This window comes from Peromyscus californicus, unplaced genomic scaffold (genome assembly GCF_007827085.1).
Source record: "Peromyscus californicus insignis strain IS unplaced genomic scaffold, ASM782708v3 Scaffold_3__1_contigs__length_106647218, whole genome shotgun sequence".
Classification (NCBI taxonomy): Eukaryota; Metazoa; Chordata; class Mammalia; order Rodentia; family Cricetidae; genus Peromyscus; species Peromyscus californicus.
The window spans coordinates 54292558-54309595 of NW_026294551.1; the positions used below are offsets into that span (position 1 = coordinate 54292558).

General features: G+C 50.8%; 2 protein-coding genes across 4 annotated transcripts in view; both read right to left on the minus strand.

Moving 5' to 3' along the window:
• Positions 1-384: 384 nt before the first annotated feature.
• On the minus strand, positions 385-2498 carry Mfsd6l (major facilitator superfamily domain containing 6 like). Its single transcript, XM_052757065.1, has one exon. The coding sequence runs from the start codon at positions 2337-2339 to the stop codon at positions 549-551; it is 1791 nt and encodes a 596-aa protein (XP_052613025.1). The 5' UTR covers positions 2340-2498; the 3' UTR covers positions 385-548.
• A 2824-nt stretch (positions 2499-5322) lies between these two features.
• Pik3r6 (phosphoinositide-3-kinase regulatory subunit 6) overlaps positions 5323-17038 on the minus strand; it is a 50060-nt gene continuing 38344 nt past the window's right edge. For all 3 annotated transcript variants that reach the window (XM_052758577.1, XM_052758576.1, XM_052758578.1), the window contains 6 exons: positions 16354-16441; positions 15604-15674; positions 14832-14922; positions 12205-12317; positions 6595-6707; positions 5323-6117 (listed from right to left, as the gene is read on the minus strand). In XM_052758577.1, coding sequence (XP_052614537.1) covers positions 5964-6117; positions 6595-6707; positions 12205-12317; positions 14832-14922; positions 15604-15674; positions 16354-16441 — 630 coding nt within the window. In that variant the 3' untranslated portion in view covers positions 5323-5963. The remainder of the gene's footprint in view (positions 6118-6594; positions 6708-12204; positions 12318-14831; positions 14923-15603; positions 15675-16353; positions 16442-17038) is intronic.

A 17038-nucleotide genomic window follows, 5' to 3' on the forward strand; every position in this document is an offset into this window, starting at 1 on the left:
ACAAAAGTAAATGTGTCCCGCCATATTCTAAAGAGTTTATATGGCAATGAAATAAAATAAAATCTTGGACTGGGGGAGATTGCTCCGTCGGGAAAGCAGCCTTTGCAAATATAAGAACCTGAGTTTGATCTCTAAAAACCGTGTAAAGACAGAAGGCACGGTGTTATGCGTGTGTAATCCCAGTGACGGGGTGGCGGACGAGGCGGGAGGAGGATCCTGGGGCGTGCTGACCAACCAGTTCTTGCCTCAATGGTGAACTCTAGACTAGTGAGAGACCCTGTCTCAAAAGAGGTGGATGGCGTTCCTGAGGACGACAAGTGAGGCTGTCCTCAGGCCTGCACCTATACACACACAGCACACACATGTATGCAGACACGTAAAAAATAAAAAAGTAAAAACCTCCTTTTACTACAAAGTGAAATCAGGCAATGAGTAGACCCTGTTGTGACTTTGGCATAGACATGGCTCTCTCCCTTAAGGCCCCCGGTAGTCCAGAGCAGGAGTCCCGTCCCACCCACGAGTGCTCTCCTCCCGTGCGCCGGGACCTGTCAGCCCTTCCAGTCCACGTGTTCCTCCCTCATGGCCTTTACAAGCCAGTCCCGTTCCGACCCCTGCTCGGAGCCGCTGCTGTCGCTTCCCTCCGTAGCCAGCAGCTTGGAGTAGTTGATCCTCCGCTTTTGGGGCAGCCTGGGCCGGGTGGACAGGAGCAAGGCCAGCCAGAGCAGGAGCACCACACAGCAGGCTTGGTAGAGCACAGCTATGCCGAAGCGCATGACGACGAAGCCCCCCACAAAGCTGCCTAGGCTGCAACCGCTTTCGTAGAAATGACCTCGGAACATGGTGCTCAGAGGCCTCTCCACGCCAGAGGTGGCCAGGTCCTCTATGGAGGCCCCCACGGCCCACCACAGAGCCCCACTGCTCATGGCACTCAGGATCTGAACAGGAAGGACAGACCACCAGCTCCAGATGAAAGAGTAGCAAAACAGCTGCAGGGCCAAGCAGCCCAGCCCCAGCCCCAGCACACCCACCCTAGACAGTTTCCGAAGCAGCGAAGCTCTGAACAGATGAAACAGAACTTCTCCTACTAAGCCGAGAGCCACCGAGAAACCCATCACCAGCTCGCCGCTGCCATGGTCCTTCATGAGCCAGAACAGGAAGTTCTGCACCGCGCTGGCAGTGGCTCCTACCCAAAAGACAACGAAGGCTAGGAGGATGAGGCGGGAGTCACTCCTTATGAGGGTCAGGGCTTTGATGGTTTTGTAGCTCGGCCCCTGCTGCTGGTCGATGGGGACAGGAAAGGCCGTGCTCACCACCAAGGCCAGAGTACTGACCAGCGAGTAGCTGTAGAAATGAATCACGCCCCGAGGACCATTGGTCACAAGGTAGCATTCCAGATGCCCCACCAAGGCTGCGATGCCACACACCCCTGCTGACATTCCCAACACTCTCCACATCCACAGGTTTCTGTTCCGGTCAGTGGCGTCTACAAAATCCAGGTATTCATAAAGACTGTCATCTGCCACCTGCTCCAGAGGGGCTGTCAGCAGTTCCCAGAATACCACAAACCCCAAGGAGAGGATGAAGGTCCACTGCGGCCCTTTCGAGGAGAGGTCAAGGGTCTGGACATCCCCCTGGGTCTCTGACAAGTTGCCTGGACTTCCGAGGGCTGTACTTCCAGGAAGTGGACCCAGGGTAGCACTGTCCACCTCAAAAGTCCCTTCCTGGGCATTAGCTCTCAACCCAGAAGTGACAGGATGGAGAGCTTGGGTAGTGGTCCTGGCTCCTTCAACAGAGCCAGCTAAATAGGCCTGTAGACCGCGGAGTATCCGTTCTTGATTTTTACCAGATCCGTTTGGAAAGACAGCTGTGTCCAGGGCTCTGGTGTGTCTCCTGCCTGGGAGGCTGGGTGCTCCTGCCCAGTGGTTTGGGACTGACCCCTGGGCTGAGGTCATGGTCACAGATCGTGTGACCCCCAGTGGTAGGACAGTGGTGGCCACTCTGTTGCTTCCATTACAAAAGTGGTTGACCAGACTTCTGTCCACCGGTGGGACGAGGACCATCAGCAGGCTGGCTCCTGCGGAGCCCAGCAATGAGCCGGTCAGAAACATTCGCCTTTTCTGGTAGCGTCTGGCCAGGAAGGCACAGAAGGGAGTCCAGCAGGCTGCGACCAGGTGCTTGGTTCCCATGAGGACGCCCACCCAGGGCGCGGCCACACCCAGTTGCCTCAGGTAGAGGGTCAGGAACGGGGTCACACAGGCATCCCGGACCCCGCACACCAAGTGGAAGAGCCTGGCCACCCCCAGTGCCCTGGGGACGTCCCACTGCGGGTTGCGGCTCATGGTTGCGGGATTCCGTCAGACCCGGAAGGGCCCAGGACCGAGCCGGACGCGGGGCGCGCGGGACTCCATGTCCTGGGGAGGGAGGATCGCGGGCTCAGGGTTCCGAGCCACTCGGAGGGCGGCGTCTCCAGCCCCCGGCGTCGCCTCGGGTCACCTAGCCAACGGCTGCTTCCCCCCACCCCCTACGTCCGGCCACCCGCCCGGAAGTGGCCCCGCCCCGGGAGTGAGGCATGGCAGGGGCGGAGCCGGCGCACCTGTTGGCCCCACCTGCCGCACCTGCGCCCCACCTGCCGCACCTGCGCCCCACCTGGGAGTAGCGTCCCAGGATCGCTGGGCGCGTTTGGAGCTTGGCCACCGGCCTTCCCGGGTCCCTGGACTGCCTCAGGCATGACAAACTATCAGGGTCAGGAGAGGGATGAGGCTGGGCGGAGAAGAATGGGGTGAACGACGTCCGCACATCTAGTCCTCAGGTCTGGATTTAGAGGCCCACTGGTCGGTCAGTGGCCGTCTGCAGAAGTTGGTCCTGTTTATTGTAAGTGAAATCGCGATCCCGTCCGGCCATCACCAGGACTCACATCTCCCCACCCCTGCTTTGCTGTTATCAAGTGCACTTTTGTCTATAATCCCTCTTATTAACCTTATTGGTTTTCATCAGCACCAAGTCTCCCAGGGAGGCTGATATTTTGGCTCCCAGACCATAGAACTATTTCACCACATGTAAGCAGCCCTGAGAAGAGGTGTGACCTCCTCCAAAATGGCCAATCATGTAGCTACTGATTTAGTAATTGTATTATTCTCACACCCAAGGCCTCCATGCATACTAGGCAAGCACTCTACCACTGAGCTACGTCCTAGCCCTGATTTGGTCAACTTTTCATTGAAGGTTTGCTCAATGCACCTAATTTGGCTGTGGATTGGAGGGTGGGGGTGTTGGCCGACTGGTATGTACATATAGCTGAACTTGACTCAATAATAACTTTCACTGTAAACTGGTAGAGAGCTAAGATCCCCAGCACTTAACCTTTCTGACTGACAGACTCGTAAATGGTTACTTAAAAACTAAGGATTGCTGGCTGGGTATGGGGATTCATGTTTGTGAGTCAACTCTTGAGGGCTGGAGGCAGAAGGATAGTTCACCATCAGCCTCAGCTATGGGAGACCTCGTTTACACACTAAGCAAAAACAACAACAAACCAAATGATTAATGGAGTGTGGTGGCTTAGTCATATAATCCCATCATTTGGAGCTGGAAGCAGGAAAACCAGGAGTTCAAGACAAGCCTTAGTTACATGAGACCCTGCCTCAAAAATGTCAACCAATAAATTAACCACACACACACACACACACACACACACACACACACACACACAACTAATTATTGTGAATGTTCAAACTGGTATGAAGCAGTTCACATCACCTCAGTGCAGAAAAAATAAAATCCCAGCTCAAACTGAGTGAGATTGTCATCATTACCAGTTTCCAAACACTGATGACTGCCCCCTCAACCCTTCCTTCTTCTGCAGTCAGGCATTATCCTTGCTTGCCAAACTCCACACTCTTTCCCACAATGCATTCTTTTCTCTTTGAGACCCCTTGGGCCTGTCTGATTCTGCCTACCTGAGAAAACGTCCCCTGCTTCTCATGCCTATGGGAGAGCAGAGACTTCGCAAACCTAGACTGCCTTTGGGCCTGCATGGTAACCTCAGAGCCCTACTTACATCATTCTTGGTTTGGGAATGGGTCATGGGACTTGCCCTGTGCCTGGGAGAATGTGGTGGCACATGCCTTTTATCTCAATACTCAGGAGGCAAAGCCAGGTGAATCTCTGAGTTCAAGATAGCCTGGTCTACAGACAGAAACCCTGTCTAGGAAAAACTAAAAAAGACCAAAACAAAAACAAACAAACAAAAAACAAAAGCAAGACAAAACAAAGGCCCTGCTGCCTCAGGCATGAGAAACTGTCAGGGTCTGGAAAAAAACAAAAACAGAAACAAAGACAAGGCTGTCTCAAAAAACCAAAACCAACAACAGACTGGATCTCACTACAAAGCCCTGGCTGTCCTGGAACTCTGTAGACCAGGCTGGCCTCGAACTCACAGAGACCCACTTGCCTCTGCTCCCTGCGTGCTGGGATTAAAGGCTAGTGCCACCACACCTGGCAAGGGATTTGAGAGTCTAAAGTTGTCTCCTTGTGTGCCCTCTCTGCTTCACCCACATGTTTTAATGTATGAGCTCTCTGCTTCCTGCTGCCATGCCCACCGCTTGCCACCATTCCTTCTTGCCGTGATGGACTCGCGTTTCGTGAGCCAAGATGAACTCTTTCCTTCGGTTGCTTTTTGCCTATGATGTTTCATCACGGCAACAGAAGAGTAACTAATATAGATTCCTAATTTCAAAGGGACCCTTACCACCTCTCCTCTCACCATCCTCTGGGACTCAATCTAGCTGACAGGGAGGCGCTCAAGTCTAACCCCCTTGGACTTTTTCTGCTTCTCTCCCACTCTGCAACTGGTGATGGGGCCGAGGACACCACAGTTCTATTTGTCCTTGATCTTTTGTACCTGGAGATGCAATTTTTGTTTTATTTAAAACGTCAAAAAAAATTTTTTTTATTCTTTAATCACTGGTTTCTCTGAAGCTACCCTGCATTCCTGCCTTGGCTTGAGGGAGTCCCAAAGTTAAGAAAAATGAGACGAGGAAAGAGCAGGGGAACAGATCACAGCAGCGAATATGAGACGCACCTGTTGCCTGGCCTGAGCGAATTCATTCTGCTGCATTAAGCTCTGCCTCCTGAGTGCTTCTACAGTACCAACAGGGCCGTGGGGATGGCGAAGGTGTTGGCTGCCAAGCCTCACAACCTGAGTTCTGTTCCAGGACCCACACCATGGAAGGAAAGAAGAAATTTCTACAAATTGTCCTGTGACCTACACACATATACTGTGGCACACTCATACACATGCGCGCGCGCACACACACAAGCAGAAACACTTCAGTGTGCTTTTATTGATACTATCATCCTCTTCTCTCCTGAGACAGACCCGCCCCTCAGCACAGGTGAACCATGGCCTGAGAGCAGGATAGGATGGTACAGAATCAGCAGGAAGCAGGTACAGTGTCCCTTGCTAACTTCCTGTTTCTTCCTCAGCCACAGGACTCTGTACAAAAATTGTATCCATCAGCTCTGACCCCCTTTTTATGGTTCTAGGGTCAAACCCAAGGCCTCCCATATACTAGGCAAGTGTTCTACCATTGAACCACCCAGCTATACCTGCAGCCCTTTGGCACAGGTTTTCAGGATTCCCTAGGGAGCTTGAATTGGTGATGAAGACAGCTTGGAAAGTGGGAATGAAGTTTCTGGAAGAAACTGGGTTGTGTGTGCATGTGTTCATTCTATCCCAGCCTTGTCCAGAAATCCAACAGCCTTGGGATAGGTCCTTCTTCATCACATGCCCCCTTCTTAATCACAGTCCAGGCTCTCTCAACTCCCAGGTACTCTCTGGCTCCTGGTCCAAGTAGAACTGCCCGGTGAGGCTGTCAGTATGAGTGTTATGGGTGGGTAGGTAGTGTTTCTTTCTTCTTGGGTCTGCTGCCCCTGGATCGAGATCTTCCATTATCCTGGCAGGCTCACTGGGTGATGCCAGAGAATGTGTTGATGGGCATCAGAAGGGGACTGAGCTTGGCCATATTCTTTTCTGTCTCCTGCCCATGAGAATTGAGGCCCGCCATCTTGGATTTCTGGGCCCGTGAACATGGCTCTGGGCAGGGGCCAGCCTCAAACCTGCAATGGAGAGAGACCAGCTTAGAAAACTAATCTCAGGGACCTTCTTCGCCCAGCACATTTAAAAGGCAGACCCATTTTTGTAGGGTACAGAGGAGGGGGCCACAGAAGACAGAGGACAAGTCAGAGAAGGAATTCATCATCCACCAGTGTTCTCTGAGAGTGGGGAGATGCTTGGATCTAGGTCACTGTGTCTTTGTGTCTACCTCCCTGGGGAAAACCTGCAAAAGTCACAAAATGGGGGATCCTTTGATGAAGGGTCAGTGCCAACAGAGGGGCTGGAACAGGAGGGTTTGCAGGCTGTGTGTGCCCCTAGGAATCCTGGGAACATTTAGCACTAACTCAAGTCCTGGGGTCTAAAACCTGCCTGGCTACAGATCTGACTCTGATAAGTGCCCTGGGCCCAAGACAGGAGACTGTGGGAGTTTAGATTTTCCCTGTGGGGACTGGAGTCCTGGGATAGAAAGCCCCACTTACCTGACCACATCCCGGAAAGTGCGCCGGCTGTCCTTGTCCAGACAGAGTGTCAGCAGCCTCTGGTCTTGGCTCTGGACCTGGATATTGGATGTCCGGAAGGTGTTTGTGCCCATCTACATCAGAGAAAGAGTTTATGTAAATGTCACCTTTGCTCACTCAGCAGCTGGCTTTGCCAACCTGGTCTACCTTGGGATCTGGTGTGTTTCTTGCATCTATCCCAAGGGGTCCCTGCTCTTTTCCTGCTATCGACGGTGACTGTATAAATGGCCTCCAGCTTGCCCTCACACCTGGATGCTGCTCCCATTCTGCAGTTCTTTTCTTGACTTGTTATGCTTCATCACGAATACAAAATAGGATGCTGTGGGCAGTACATGCCGGATTATCAAGTTAGAGTGTCCGCATGTATCTTGAGCATCTCCCATGGCAACCATATTGCTAGTTGACCCCAGTTCTCGGCATTAAATTATATGTACAATTCTTTACCTGGGGCAAACATAGACAGGGTGTCTAGGAAACAGGCAAATAAAACTCTAAGCCAGTGGGAAGCAGCCCCTAGCATCCTTCTGACTCTGGACAGAGGGGACTTCCAGAGAGTCCCTTCCTATGGAACAGAGAACTCTGGACCTTGGGGTACCAGGAGAGCAGAGTCTCCTACACATAGACAGGAGCATTTGGTAGACCAGACAGCCCCAGTGTGTCAGGAAGCCTTAGAATCCACTTCCTCCAAGTGTTTTCAACTCTGGATGTATATAACAATTGCACAAGGGGCAGGAAGGTGTAAAAGCCAGGGGTTGGAGAGAACTGGGGCAAAACAGTGTCTTCTGGGCAGGACAGGACCGTTGCACTGTTGCACTCACAGCAGCTGTGACTGTCTGCACAGGACCTGCACAAGAACAAGCCATTCAGTGTTCCATCACGGAAGCAGAAGGGGTTCAGGAGCCCTGTGCTCCTGAGTTTTTTCAACTTGACACAAACTAGAGTCCTGGGAAGGGGCAAATCAATTAAGAAAGTGCTTCCATCAGTTGGCCTATAGGCAACTCTATGGGGCATTTTTAAAAATTTAATGATTGCCAGGTGGTGGCGCTTGCCTTTAATCCCAGCACTAGGGAGGCAGAGGCAGGCAGACCTCTGTGAGTTTGAACCAGCCTGATCTACAGAGCAAGTTCCAGGACAGCCAGGACTGTTATATAGAGAAACCCTGTCTTGGAAAAACAAAAACAAAAACAACAACAACAAAAAAAAGAATTAATGATTGGTGTGGGAGGTCCCAGTCCCTCTGTGGGCAGCTGGTCCTGGGTTGTATAAGAAAGCAGGCTGAGCAAACCATGGGGAGGGAGCCAGCCAGTTAAACAGCCTTGCTCCATGACCTCTGCTCTAGTTCCTTCCCCCAGGTTCTTTAAGTTACTTCCTTGGCTTCCCACAATGATGGATTGTAACCTATAAGCTGAAATAAACCCTTTCCTCCCCAGGTTGTTTTTGGTCAATGTTTTATCACAGCAACAGAAAGGCAAACTAGGACATGTCCCCAACTCTTACGGAGGAGCTATGGACAGATGATGGCTCCTGGGGGTGAAGAGTCAGTCTTGTTAAAGGGTGTGGCCCCTGGTAGGTCCACAAGTCTCCAGTGAATGGCCCTGCACCCAGAAGAATGTGAGCAGCACAAGTAGGGACTTCTGAGTTATTTTTTTAGAAGGACAGGCCTGGAATGGTGGCACACACCCTTAATCCTAGCACTCGGGAGGCAGAGGCAGGTGGATTTCTGAGTTCCAAGCCAGCCTGGGGCAAACAGTGAGTGCTCAGAATAGAGCATGGGACACAGCACTGTGTTAGTGTCGGGTGCTCATTATTATTATTGTTGTTGTTATTGTTGGTTGTAATTTTCCCAGAAGAATATACGCATAAACAGTGGTCTTGGTCATGAAGACTCCGTGTTTAGAGGAAGAAGGAAAACTCCTGTATATTCTTTCTTCCTTTGTCTCCTAGCCTAAACCTCTTTTCTCTACTCCCTTCCCCCCCATGTGAATCTGAACAATTGAGTTGTGAGTGGAGAGGAAAGAGACACCTAAACATGAACTAGATGGGAGGGGAGCAGGACCCCCTGACAGAGTGACAAGGGAAGAGGTGAGGTCTGGTTGTGCAGTAGAACCTGAAGCAGCTTGGGAGGGGTGTGTTGTGGGCAGGTGAGCAGGCCGTGGGGCCCAGTGGGCCGTAACTAGACAGTTAACCAGCTGATTGTCTGCACTGGGGGGCCACTAGTCACCTTCCAGGAACACCCAGAGAAGCTGCAGAGGGATGAGATCCTGCACAAGGAGGGGCCTAGGGGCAGTCAGGGTTATTCAGTTTACAGACTGTGCAAGCTGACTGTACCTGGTGAGGGAATGAGGGTTGCCTAAGCAAAGAAACTGAGGTCTGATGAACTGGGTGTGGCCTGCTGAGTGTAGAACTCAGCAAACTGATTCTGATTCAGTGTTCTTTCCTCTGCCACATACAGGGTGGTGCTTCAGGTGTTTGGCAGGACCCAGACTCACACTCCAGATGACCAGAGGCCATCTACTAGCCTCCTTCCACACGTCTGTCTGTTGTAGTTGCCCCTGGGGTCTACATGCCACGGCACGCCCTATCTCCTGGGCTGTGGACTATGAAGACAGCATGCATCTGTAATGCAGCTATGGGGGCCAGTGACAAGGGCCAGCTGCAGGCTTTGCAAAGATGAGTGAGAGGGCCCCATGCTCCTCTTCCCTGTTGGCATTACTTTTGTTCCACACCTGAGGCATCCTTTCTTCTGTCTTTGTTTTGCTGGTGTCCTAACTGTCAAACATCCAACCCAGCCTGAGGCAAGCCCACCGAGCCAGACACGGACTCTTGCTGGCCCCCGCTGGGAGCACCTCCCCTCCAGCTCACCAAGAACTTCCCCTTCGCGGCTTGGTGTTTACCATCTGATGGAACTTGTCAGGGTTCCAGGAGAGGAAACACAGCTATTGGAATCTCACTCAGCAAGTCAGCAAGTGATTAAAAAAGGGAACTTGCTGGGTGGATTAGCTTAGATATCCAAAAGCCCCTGGCCAGGTTATTTAATGAGGTCAAGTGAGCAGAGGCTAGTAGAAGGAACTGACTCCAAAGAGAAGCTGCCGTTAAGGGGAACCAGGCCTACCTTACAGCTTCAAGCTTAAACACTATGCATACGATCCTGTGCTAAGGCAGATTCTCCTGCTGTGGATAGCTCGCCTCAAAGAAGTGAGCTTCAGTTTAGGGTTGAGATGTTGGAAGCTCTAGAGGACTAGTGAGCATCGGTTGAGGTCTGTTGTGTGCCAGACACACCGAGTGCTGGAAACACCAAGATAAGGACCCCCTCCCAGAACCCCCGTCATGTGTAGGGCTGCAGTGTTTCCGTGGCTCTGTCCCCAGACTCTGGGAGAGCGCAAAGGTGGGGTACCCAGCTCACCAGGGAGTGGAGGTAGGGAAGATGTGGAGGGAAGGGTAGAGCATCAGCACAGGCCTCCCAGGTAAATAGCGCCCCCCCCCATCCTCCTACAGGATGTGTAGGTGAAAAGGATCTGGGGACAAGGATAGCACAGCAAAGGCCAGGGGTGTGACTTCTAGAACTCCCGGGTAGGAAACTGAAATAGAAAGGTTCAAAAATGAAAGAAAAGCCGGGCGGTGGTGGCGCACGCCTTTAATCCCAGCACTCGGGAGGCACAGCCAGGTGGATCTCTGTGAGTTTGAGGCCAGCCTGGTCTACAGAACAAGATCCAGGACAGGCGCAAAGCTACACAGAGAAACCCTGTCTCGAAAAAAACCAAAAAAGAAAAAGAAAAAAATTGGGAAAATATTTCAAAAACATGAGACAAATGAAAGGATGATTGTCCTCATATAAGACAAGGATACCATGGTACCAGTACGGGTGAGCACATAAACAGGAAATAAAGAAATAAAGATTACTGGTAAATGTGAGAAAAATCAGCCTCACTAATTTGGAGTGACAGAAATCCAGGTTAAAACAATGGAAATTTTGATGACCAGATTCACAAAGATGAAACACGTCAGCTAGTGTGTTGACTGCCTTCCAAAACTGGTGGCCACACATGGCAGCAGAGGGGCTCAGAGACCAGTGTGGTAAAAACGTCCAGGTGTCCAGATGCCAGCTCACTAGGGAAAGTTTTTAAAGGCATAATCATGAGTTTTAGCATCTGTTTAACCCCACAGTGTGCTTATAGTAGTGAGAGAAGATCATTTAACCTTACAAAAAACATTTCAAAAATCATATAGGTATATGCAACCATTATGAAATAATATTTAATGACATAAACAAGGTCCCATCGGGACAGATGCACAAGTCTTTCACATATATGAAATATATGTTATATATATTTATTTTATTTATTTTTACAACAGGGTATCACTATATAAACTTAGTTGACCTGGAACTCACTATGGCTTTGAACTCACAGAGACCCACCTATCTCTGCCTCCAGAGTGCTGGTTAAGGCACGCACCACCATTCCCAGCCTACTTATCATATTTTTGAGCAAAAGTATTGCTAAAGACCATTATCCACTGTATCTATCAATTCTATAAAAATATACATAATGAAAAAAAACCAAAGTATTTATACTAAAAAAAAAATGTCACCAGTCATCCTAACCATGCACTGACCTTTTGACCTAAAATAAACAATGACACTTTTCATCTAGAGATGAAAACATCACCTTGCAGTAAAGAAGTGGAAGGACTGAAAAGGGACATCGGCTTTGCAACATGGAGGTGACTTTGCAGTGGGATAAGCTGACAGCAATAGTGTGTAAGCAAAGGCATCATGGATTGGACCTCAGACTCCTAGAAGTGCCCTTTTAAAAGCTTGGCTGAGACAGGAGAAAGAACCTGCAGCTGGTGGCCAGGAAGAAAACGCCGCCAAGGTAGAGTTTCTTGTTTGTTTCTAGGATGGAGAGGAGACCTGAGCCTGTCTGTAGAGGAAGGAGCAGGGAAGAGGGAGAGATCAGGGCAGAGAAAGAGAAAAAAGAGACTCCAAGGACCACCAGGAAAGGGACTGAATGACATCGGGGCTCCGGGTGAGCAGGAGTTCGTTGGGGCCCGGTCAGTGTGGGTGCAGGATTTATTTCAGAACCTATCCGCACACAGCCTGTCTGGCGGGTGGTGCACAGGCGTCCACGCCAGTGGAAGAAGCACAGTTCAGGTGGGATGGTGAGACTCTGAGGTCGAGTTAAGTGGGAGTTGAGAGGAGCCATCAGAGCGAGAAGCTGGGTGAGTCTCAAACCTTGATCACTAAATATCAGTTGAGGCAAAGCCAAGGAGCAAAGGGGCGGGGCCAGAGAAGCAATGAAGTCGAGGGAGCTGCATGGGTGCCGTCTGTCATGGCCGAGTCTGGTTGCAGGGCAGTGGCCGGGGTGGTATATGCGGGCAAATGTGGTTGTCAGGGGATGGCTTAGTCCTCAAATGGGCTGCAGATGGAAGACAGGCTCAGCGCCTTTCTTACGCCAGCAGAGTGGAAAGCCCCACAGCAGGAGTGAAGGGCCACCAGTCAGCGCCCTTTCCCTGAATACCCTCCCCCTTGGGCTCCCTCACCAACTGCCAGTCCCCCGTCCCGGAACTCACCGTGAACGACCTTCCTGCCAGATTGGAGGACTTGACGACCTCGGTGACACTGACGTGCAGACACGTGCAGTCCGGAGCAGAAGCAGCATTCTGTGAGGTGCAGTGGGAGAGCCCTGAAACCAAATGAGATGGGAAGGGTATGTGAGTGGGAAGCCGGAGATTCCGGGTCCTAAGAAGCCCTCTGCTTCCAGTTAACCCTGCCCTGAGGCCTCCACTTCTGGGTTCCTTGTTGGTCCTAACCACGCTTCTGTTTTCTTCCTCTCCCATCTCCTTCCCTGGAGAATCAACCAAGTTTCTGAACCTGTGGTGATCACCTCTCCTACAGGGCTACATAATGAGAAAACGGTGTCATTATGCAGCCCTGGTATGTAGCCCTGACTGGCCTGGAACTCACAGCTCCGCCTGCCTCTGCTTCCTGAGTGCCTGGACTTTCCTTTCTTTGTAATTTTTTAAAAAATAATTTATTAATTTTTATTTTATGTGCATCGGTATTTTGCCTGAATATATGCCTGTGTGAGGGTGTGGGAACCCCTGGAACAGACAGTTTTGAGCTGCCATGTGGGTGCTGGGAATTGAACCTAGGTCCTCTGGAAGAGCAGCCAGTGCTCTTAACCACTAAGCCATCTCTTCAGCCCTCTTCGTAATTTTTTTAACAATGCATTCAGCAGTGTTGGGGATTGAATCTGGGACCTCAAAGGTACCAGACAAACATTTTATCAGCAAGTCATATCCCTAGTCCCCACTCCAACCCACTTCTTGATAGTGTACACTGCATCAAAAAGTCACCATGTGTGACCACTGTCAGGTTTAAGCTCCCCCTGCCAACTAAAGATGATGCTTAGAGACTTTGTGCTTCTGGGTGGCTCTGGTCTCACCTCTGTGATGGGCTCGGGGTTAGGATACAAGTGAGAATCTTATGAAGGAAAAAGAAGGGATACAATACTTCCCCTCTCCCCCCCTTCCCCCTCCTTCCCTTCCCCCTTTCTTCTTTGGCAGGTCTCATATAGTCCTATCGGGCCTCGAACTTACTATGTAACCAAGGATGACCTGATCTGATCCCCTTGTCCCCCATCCTGAGCTTGCTCGGTTACAGGTGTCTACCACCAGGCTCCCCATGGGCAGGACTAACATCTGTAGTTTACCATGTGCACACAGACAAGTGTCTATGACCTGCATCTTCTATTTAAACATATAAAAGTGACACATCACTTGCCAGAGCCACACAGATAGCAACCGGCAAGAAAGGGGTGTGACTTCTGCCCACCCAGCTCTGCCCCTGCCCTCCTGGTCCACTGCTTCACAGCTGCCTCCAGATCATGAGCCACGGGCAGAACTGAGTCTCCTTCATGATGCTAACATGCTATAAGGAAAGAGTGTCTTTCTAGAATATTCCAGAGGGTCACATGTCACCTAAAAGTTCAAGTCGCCTGGAAGTGGCCTTATCAGAAAGTGCTATTACGTCTGGAGTTTCTTCTTTTTGTGCCAGATGCCTCTGTAAGAACCCTGCTGCAGGAGTCTAGGCAAGGGGATGGCAAGTTCGAGACCAGCCTGGCCCACATTGCAAGATGCTGTCTTATTGTAAGACACATTTGTGGGTATAAAACATTGCTTCCCTTAGTCAGCAAATGTTTATTGAATGCTTGTTCTTCTGTGACAAGGACTCGCAATGTAGCTCAAGCTTTGAATTCATGATCTTCTTGCCTCAGCCTCCCAAGCACTGGAATGATAGGCCTGGACCACGGCACGAGCTTCCTGAGCAGCTGCTGTGTGCCAGGTACGATCTAGGTACTGTGGGAGAGTGGTGAACAGATATATTTCTGCCGCGGTGAACTTTCTTGTGTGCTCTGAAATGATCTCCCCCAAGTCTGTGTGGGTCACAGGCCTGAAGCCTCAGTTGTGGAATTTAGCAGTTCTTGGGGACACTGTGGGATGGCGGAGAGGAGTGAAGATACCTGGCTTTGAACCCTTACAGAGGTGACCTCGAGGAAGTTGTTTTCTTTGCTTCTGTTCCCTATCAGGCAGGAGTTAGGAAAACTGATAATAACATCTCAGAGAGTTCACGTTCTCAGAAGAGAGGTGCTGCATCTAACAGAATGCTGTCAGCTCCTGGGCAACGTGTCTGGTGCTGGTAACTTGTGTTGCCTACCACCTCTTCCTCCTTGCAGGGGACCAGGGAACTCTTGGTGACAGCTCATATTGAGGATGTGCTATGTCTAGATGAGCTGGTTTCTTTACTTCATTTCATTCATTCATTTGTTTTCATTTTGGAACAAATTGTAAAGTCCAACATTTCCCAGCAGCAAACTGCCAGTTCTGTAGGCCTAGTTCAGAGTGGAGAGGCCTTCTGCTCCCATCCCTAGGTCCTTCTACCTTCCAGCTATGGAGGCCCAGTTCCAAGGCTGGGATGGTCTGGATTGTTTGGCAGTGGACCACCCGAGGGCAGGGGTCTTGCTTTATTCAAGGCAACTGGGCCTCAGCTCTTCCCAACCAGAGCTCTTTGATGGCAGGGAAGTTGTGAGACCCCAACCCCAGCTTCCCCATCCCTATCAGCCAACCCTGTTCCCCCTTCCTCCCCGATTTTCTCCTCATCCCTCCCATCTCTTCACTCTGTATTCCCAGCTCCTCACCTTCAGTGTCACCAGCTGGAATGGCCTTCAGGACCAGCCCGGTGGCCCTCAGAGAAACAGTGACATCTCGGGGCCTGTGACTGAGCAGGGCCTGGGGATGGGAATTGAAGAGCTAAAGAGGGGGTCCTGAGAACATGCCCTCCCCCATATCTTCAAGTCCCACTTCTCCTTATCCTGAGAGTCTCCCTGCGGTACTGATGCCAATAAGGGACCTGTGGACAGAGGCTTAGACATCCCTAGTCCCCAAGGAGCCAATCGGACTTCTAGATGGGTAGCTCATAAGGAAGAAGTTTTTGAGCAAGAAACCAGCTTTTATTCCTTTCCTTTCTTTCCTTCCTTCCTTCCTTCCTTCCTTCCTTCCTTCCTTCCTCCCTCCCTCCCTCCCTCCCTTCCTTCCTCCCTCCCTCCCTCCCTTTCTTCCTTCCTTCCTTCTTTCCTTTCTTTCTTTCTTTTTTTCCTTTAAAGACAAGGTCTCACTGTGTAGTTCTAGCTGGCCTCAAGTTCACAGAGATCCGCCTGCCTCTGCTTCCCCAGGGCTAGGCTTAACGACATGCACCGCCATGCCCACCCAACCTCTAATTTCTTAGAGCACATTGCCTCCTTGTTAGCGTGTAAGGTCAACTTCACCCTTACTCCATCCTTGCAGAATGTGCTGGGGGCTGAAAGAGTCTGAGGATATCGTCAAGACAGGGGAGGGGGGCTTCTTTTGGCTCTGTCTACAACTCCCATATCCCAGAGGCTGGCTTTCATTCGCTATGCCAGTGACACTGACCTTCTGGTAGCACACGGACAGCTCAGCTCCTGTGCCCTCAGGCGCCCCTTTCCTTCGGGGCGAAGAGCCCTCTGAGGGGAGACAAGAGAAGGTGAGATTCCCTCCCCCGTGACACCAAGGCATAACTGCTGAATAGACCTGGCAGCTGTCCCTGGATGGAGAGGTAGCTGTTAGTGTTCGGACCCACCCCTTGGAAACCAATGTTAGCATTCTGACATTCTGACCCTGCATCCTGAAGTAAAAGCCTCCTTTTGGGGAAAGGCCTCTCCTCACCTTCCTCTCTCTCTTCTGCTTTTCCTCCCATGAAGTGTGCACCCTTGACCCCTCTCTCTTCCTCTCTCTACTCTCCCTCTTTCCTATCTTTCTCTTCGTCTCTCTATTATAATAAACCATTTCCATTCAGAGATAGGATCTGGGTCATGAATGACTGTCCGCCACTGCCCGGCTGCAGGTGTGGGTTGCCCGCCAGCCTGCTGCTGCATCTGCCCAGCATGGTAGCATGTTTCCCTGAACACGCAGGATACTCTTGGGGTCCCCCGTGCAATATATCATAACAGCAGTATCTTGGGAAGACTGACTTTCAGTCCCGGAGTGCTCTAAGGTAGAGAGATAAGTGTGGCCCTGGCATTCAGCAGAGGCCCGGGATACAGCAGGGTGACCATGGGGGTGACATCTGGTGAGAGGCAAGAGAGTGAGTGTGGGGGAAGCTGAGCCAGGGTGAGCTCTGGGAAAAGGGGAACAGAAACTCACCTTTGGGGGACTTGGAGTCTTGGATCTTCACCTTCAGCTCAGTGAGGAAAATGTCCTCTGTAGGGTCGTGACTCAGGTTGGTGAAGATCTAGAGACAAGAAGGGACAGGGAAGGAGGGAAGGAGGGACGGAGGGGGCTTAGAGAAAGCTTCTTACCCACAGCCGGAGGAGTCCCACCCACCCACCTGCCAATGCTAGGTTCTGAGCTACACAGAGTGATGGCCACATCAGTCCTGACCTTTTCAGCAATGTAAGCTAAGAGACACCCCCAGTCTTAAACTGGTTTGAAAAGTTCCTGTCACTTGCGTCTGAGTCCTTCCCGAAACAAAAGAATGGAGAGGAAGAATCTGGAGGTACTGATTCTGGTCAAACCTATCCACCACATACTGGTAAAAGACACAAAATCTCAGCTTCATAGGAGGAGCAAGGTCAAGCAAGGAACTGTACAATGTGTGACTAGAGTTCATAACAACATGTATTCTTACTAAAAGCTCAAGTAGGTTGTGATGTTTGTGCCATGAAATGAAGAGTGAAGTAATGTGCACATGATATTTTGTATTTGTCATTTTGTTCTTTTTTTAAAGATTCATTTTAATCCAGGTGTGGTGGCACATACATTTGATCTCAGCACTCAGGCAAAGACAGAGGCAAGCAGATCTCTGTGAGTTCAAGGCCAGCCTGGTCTA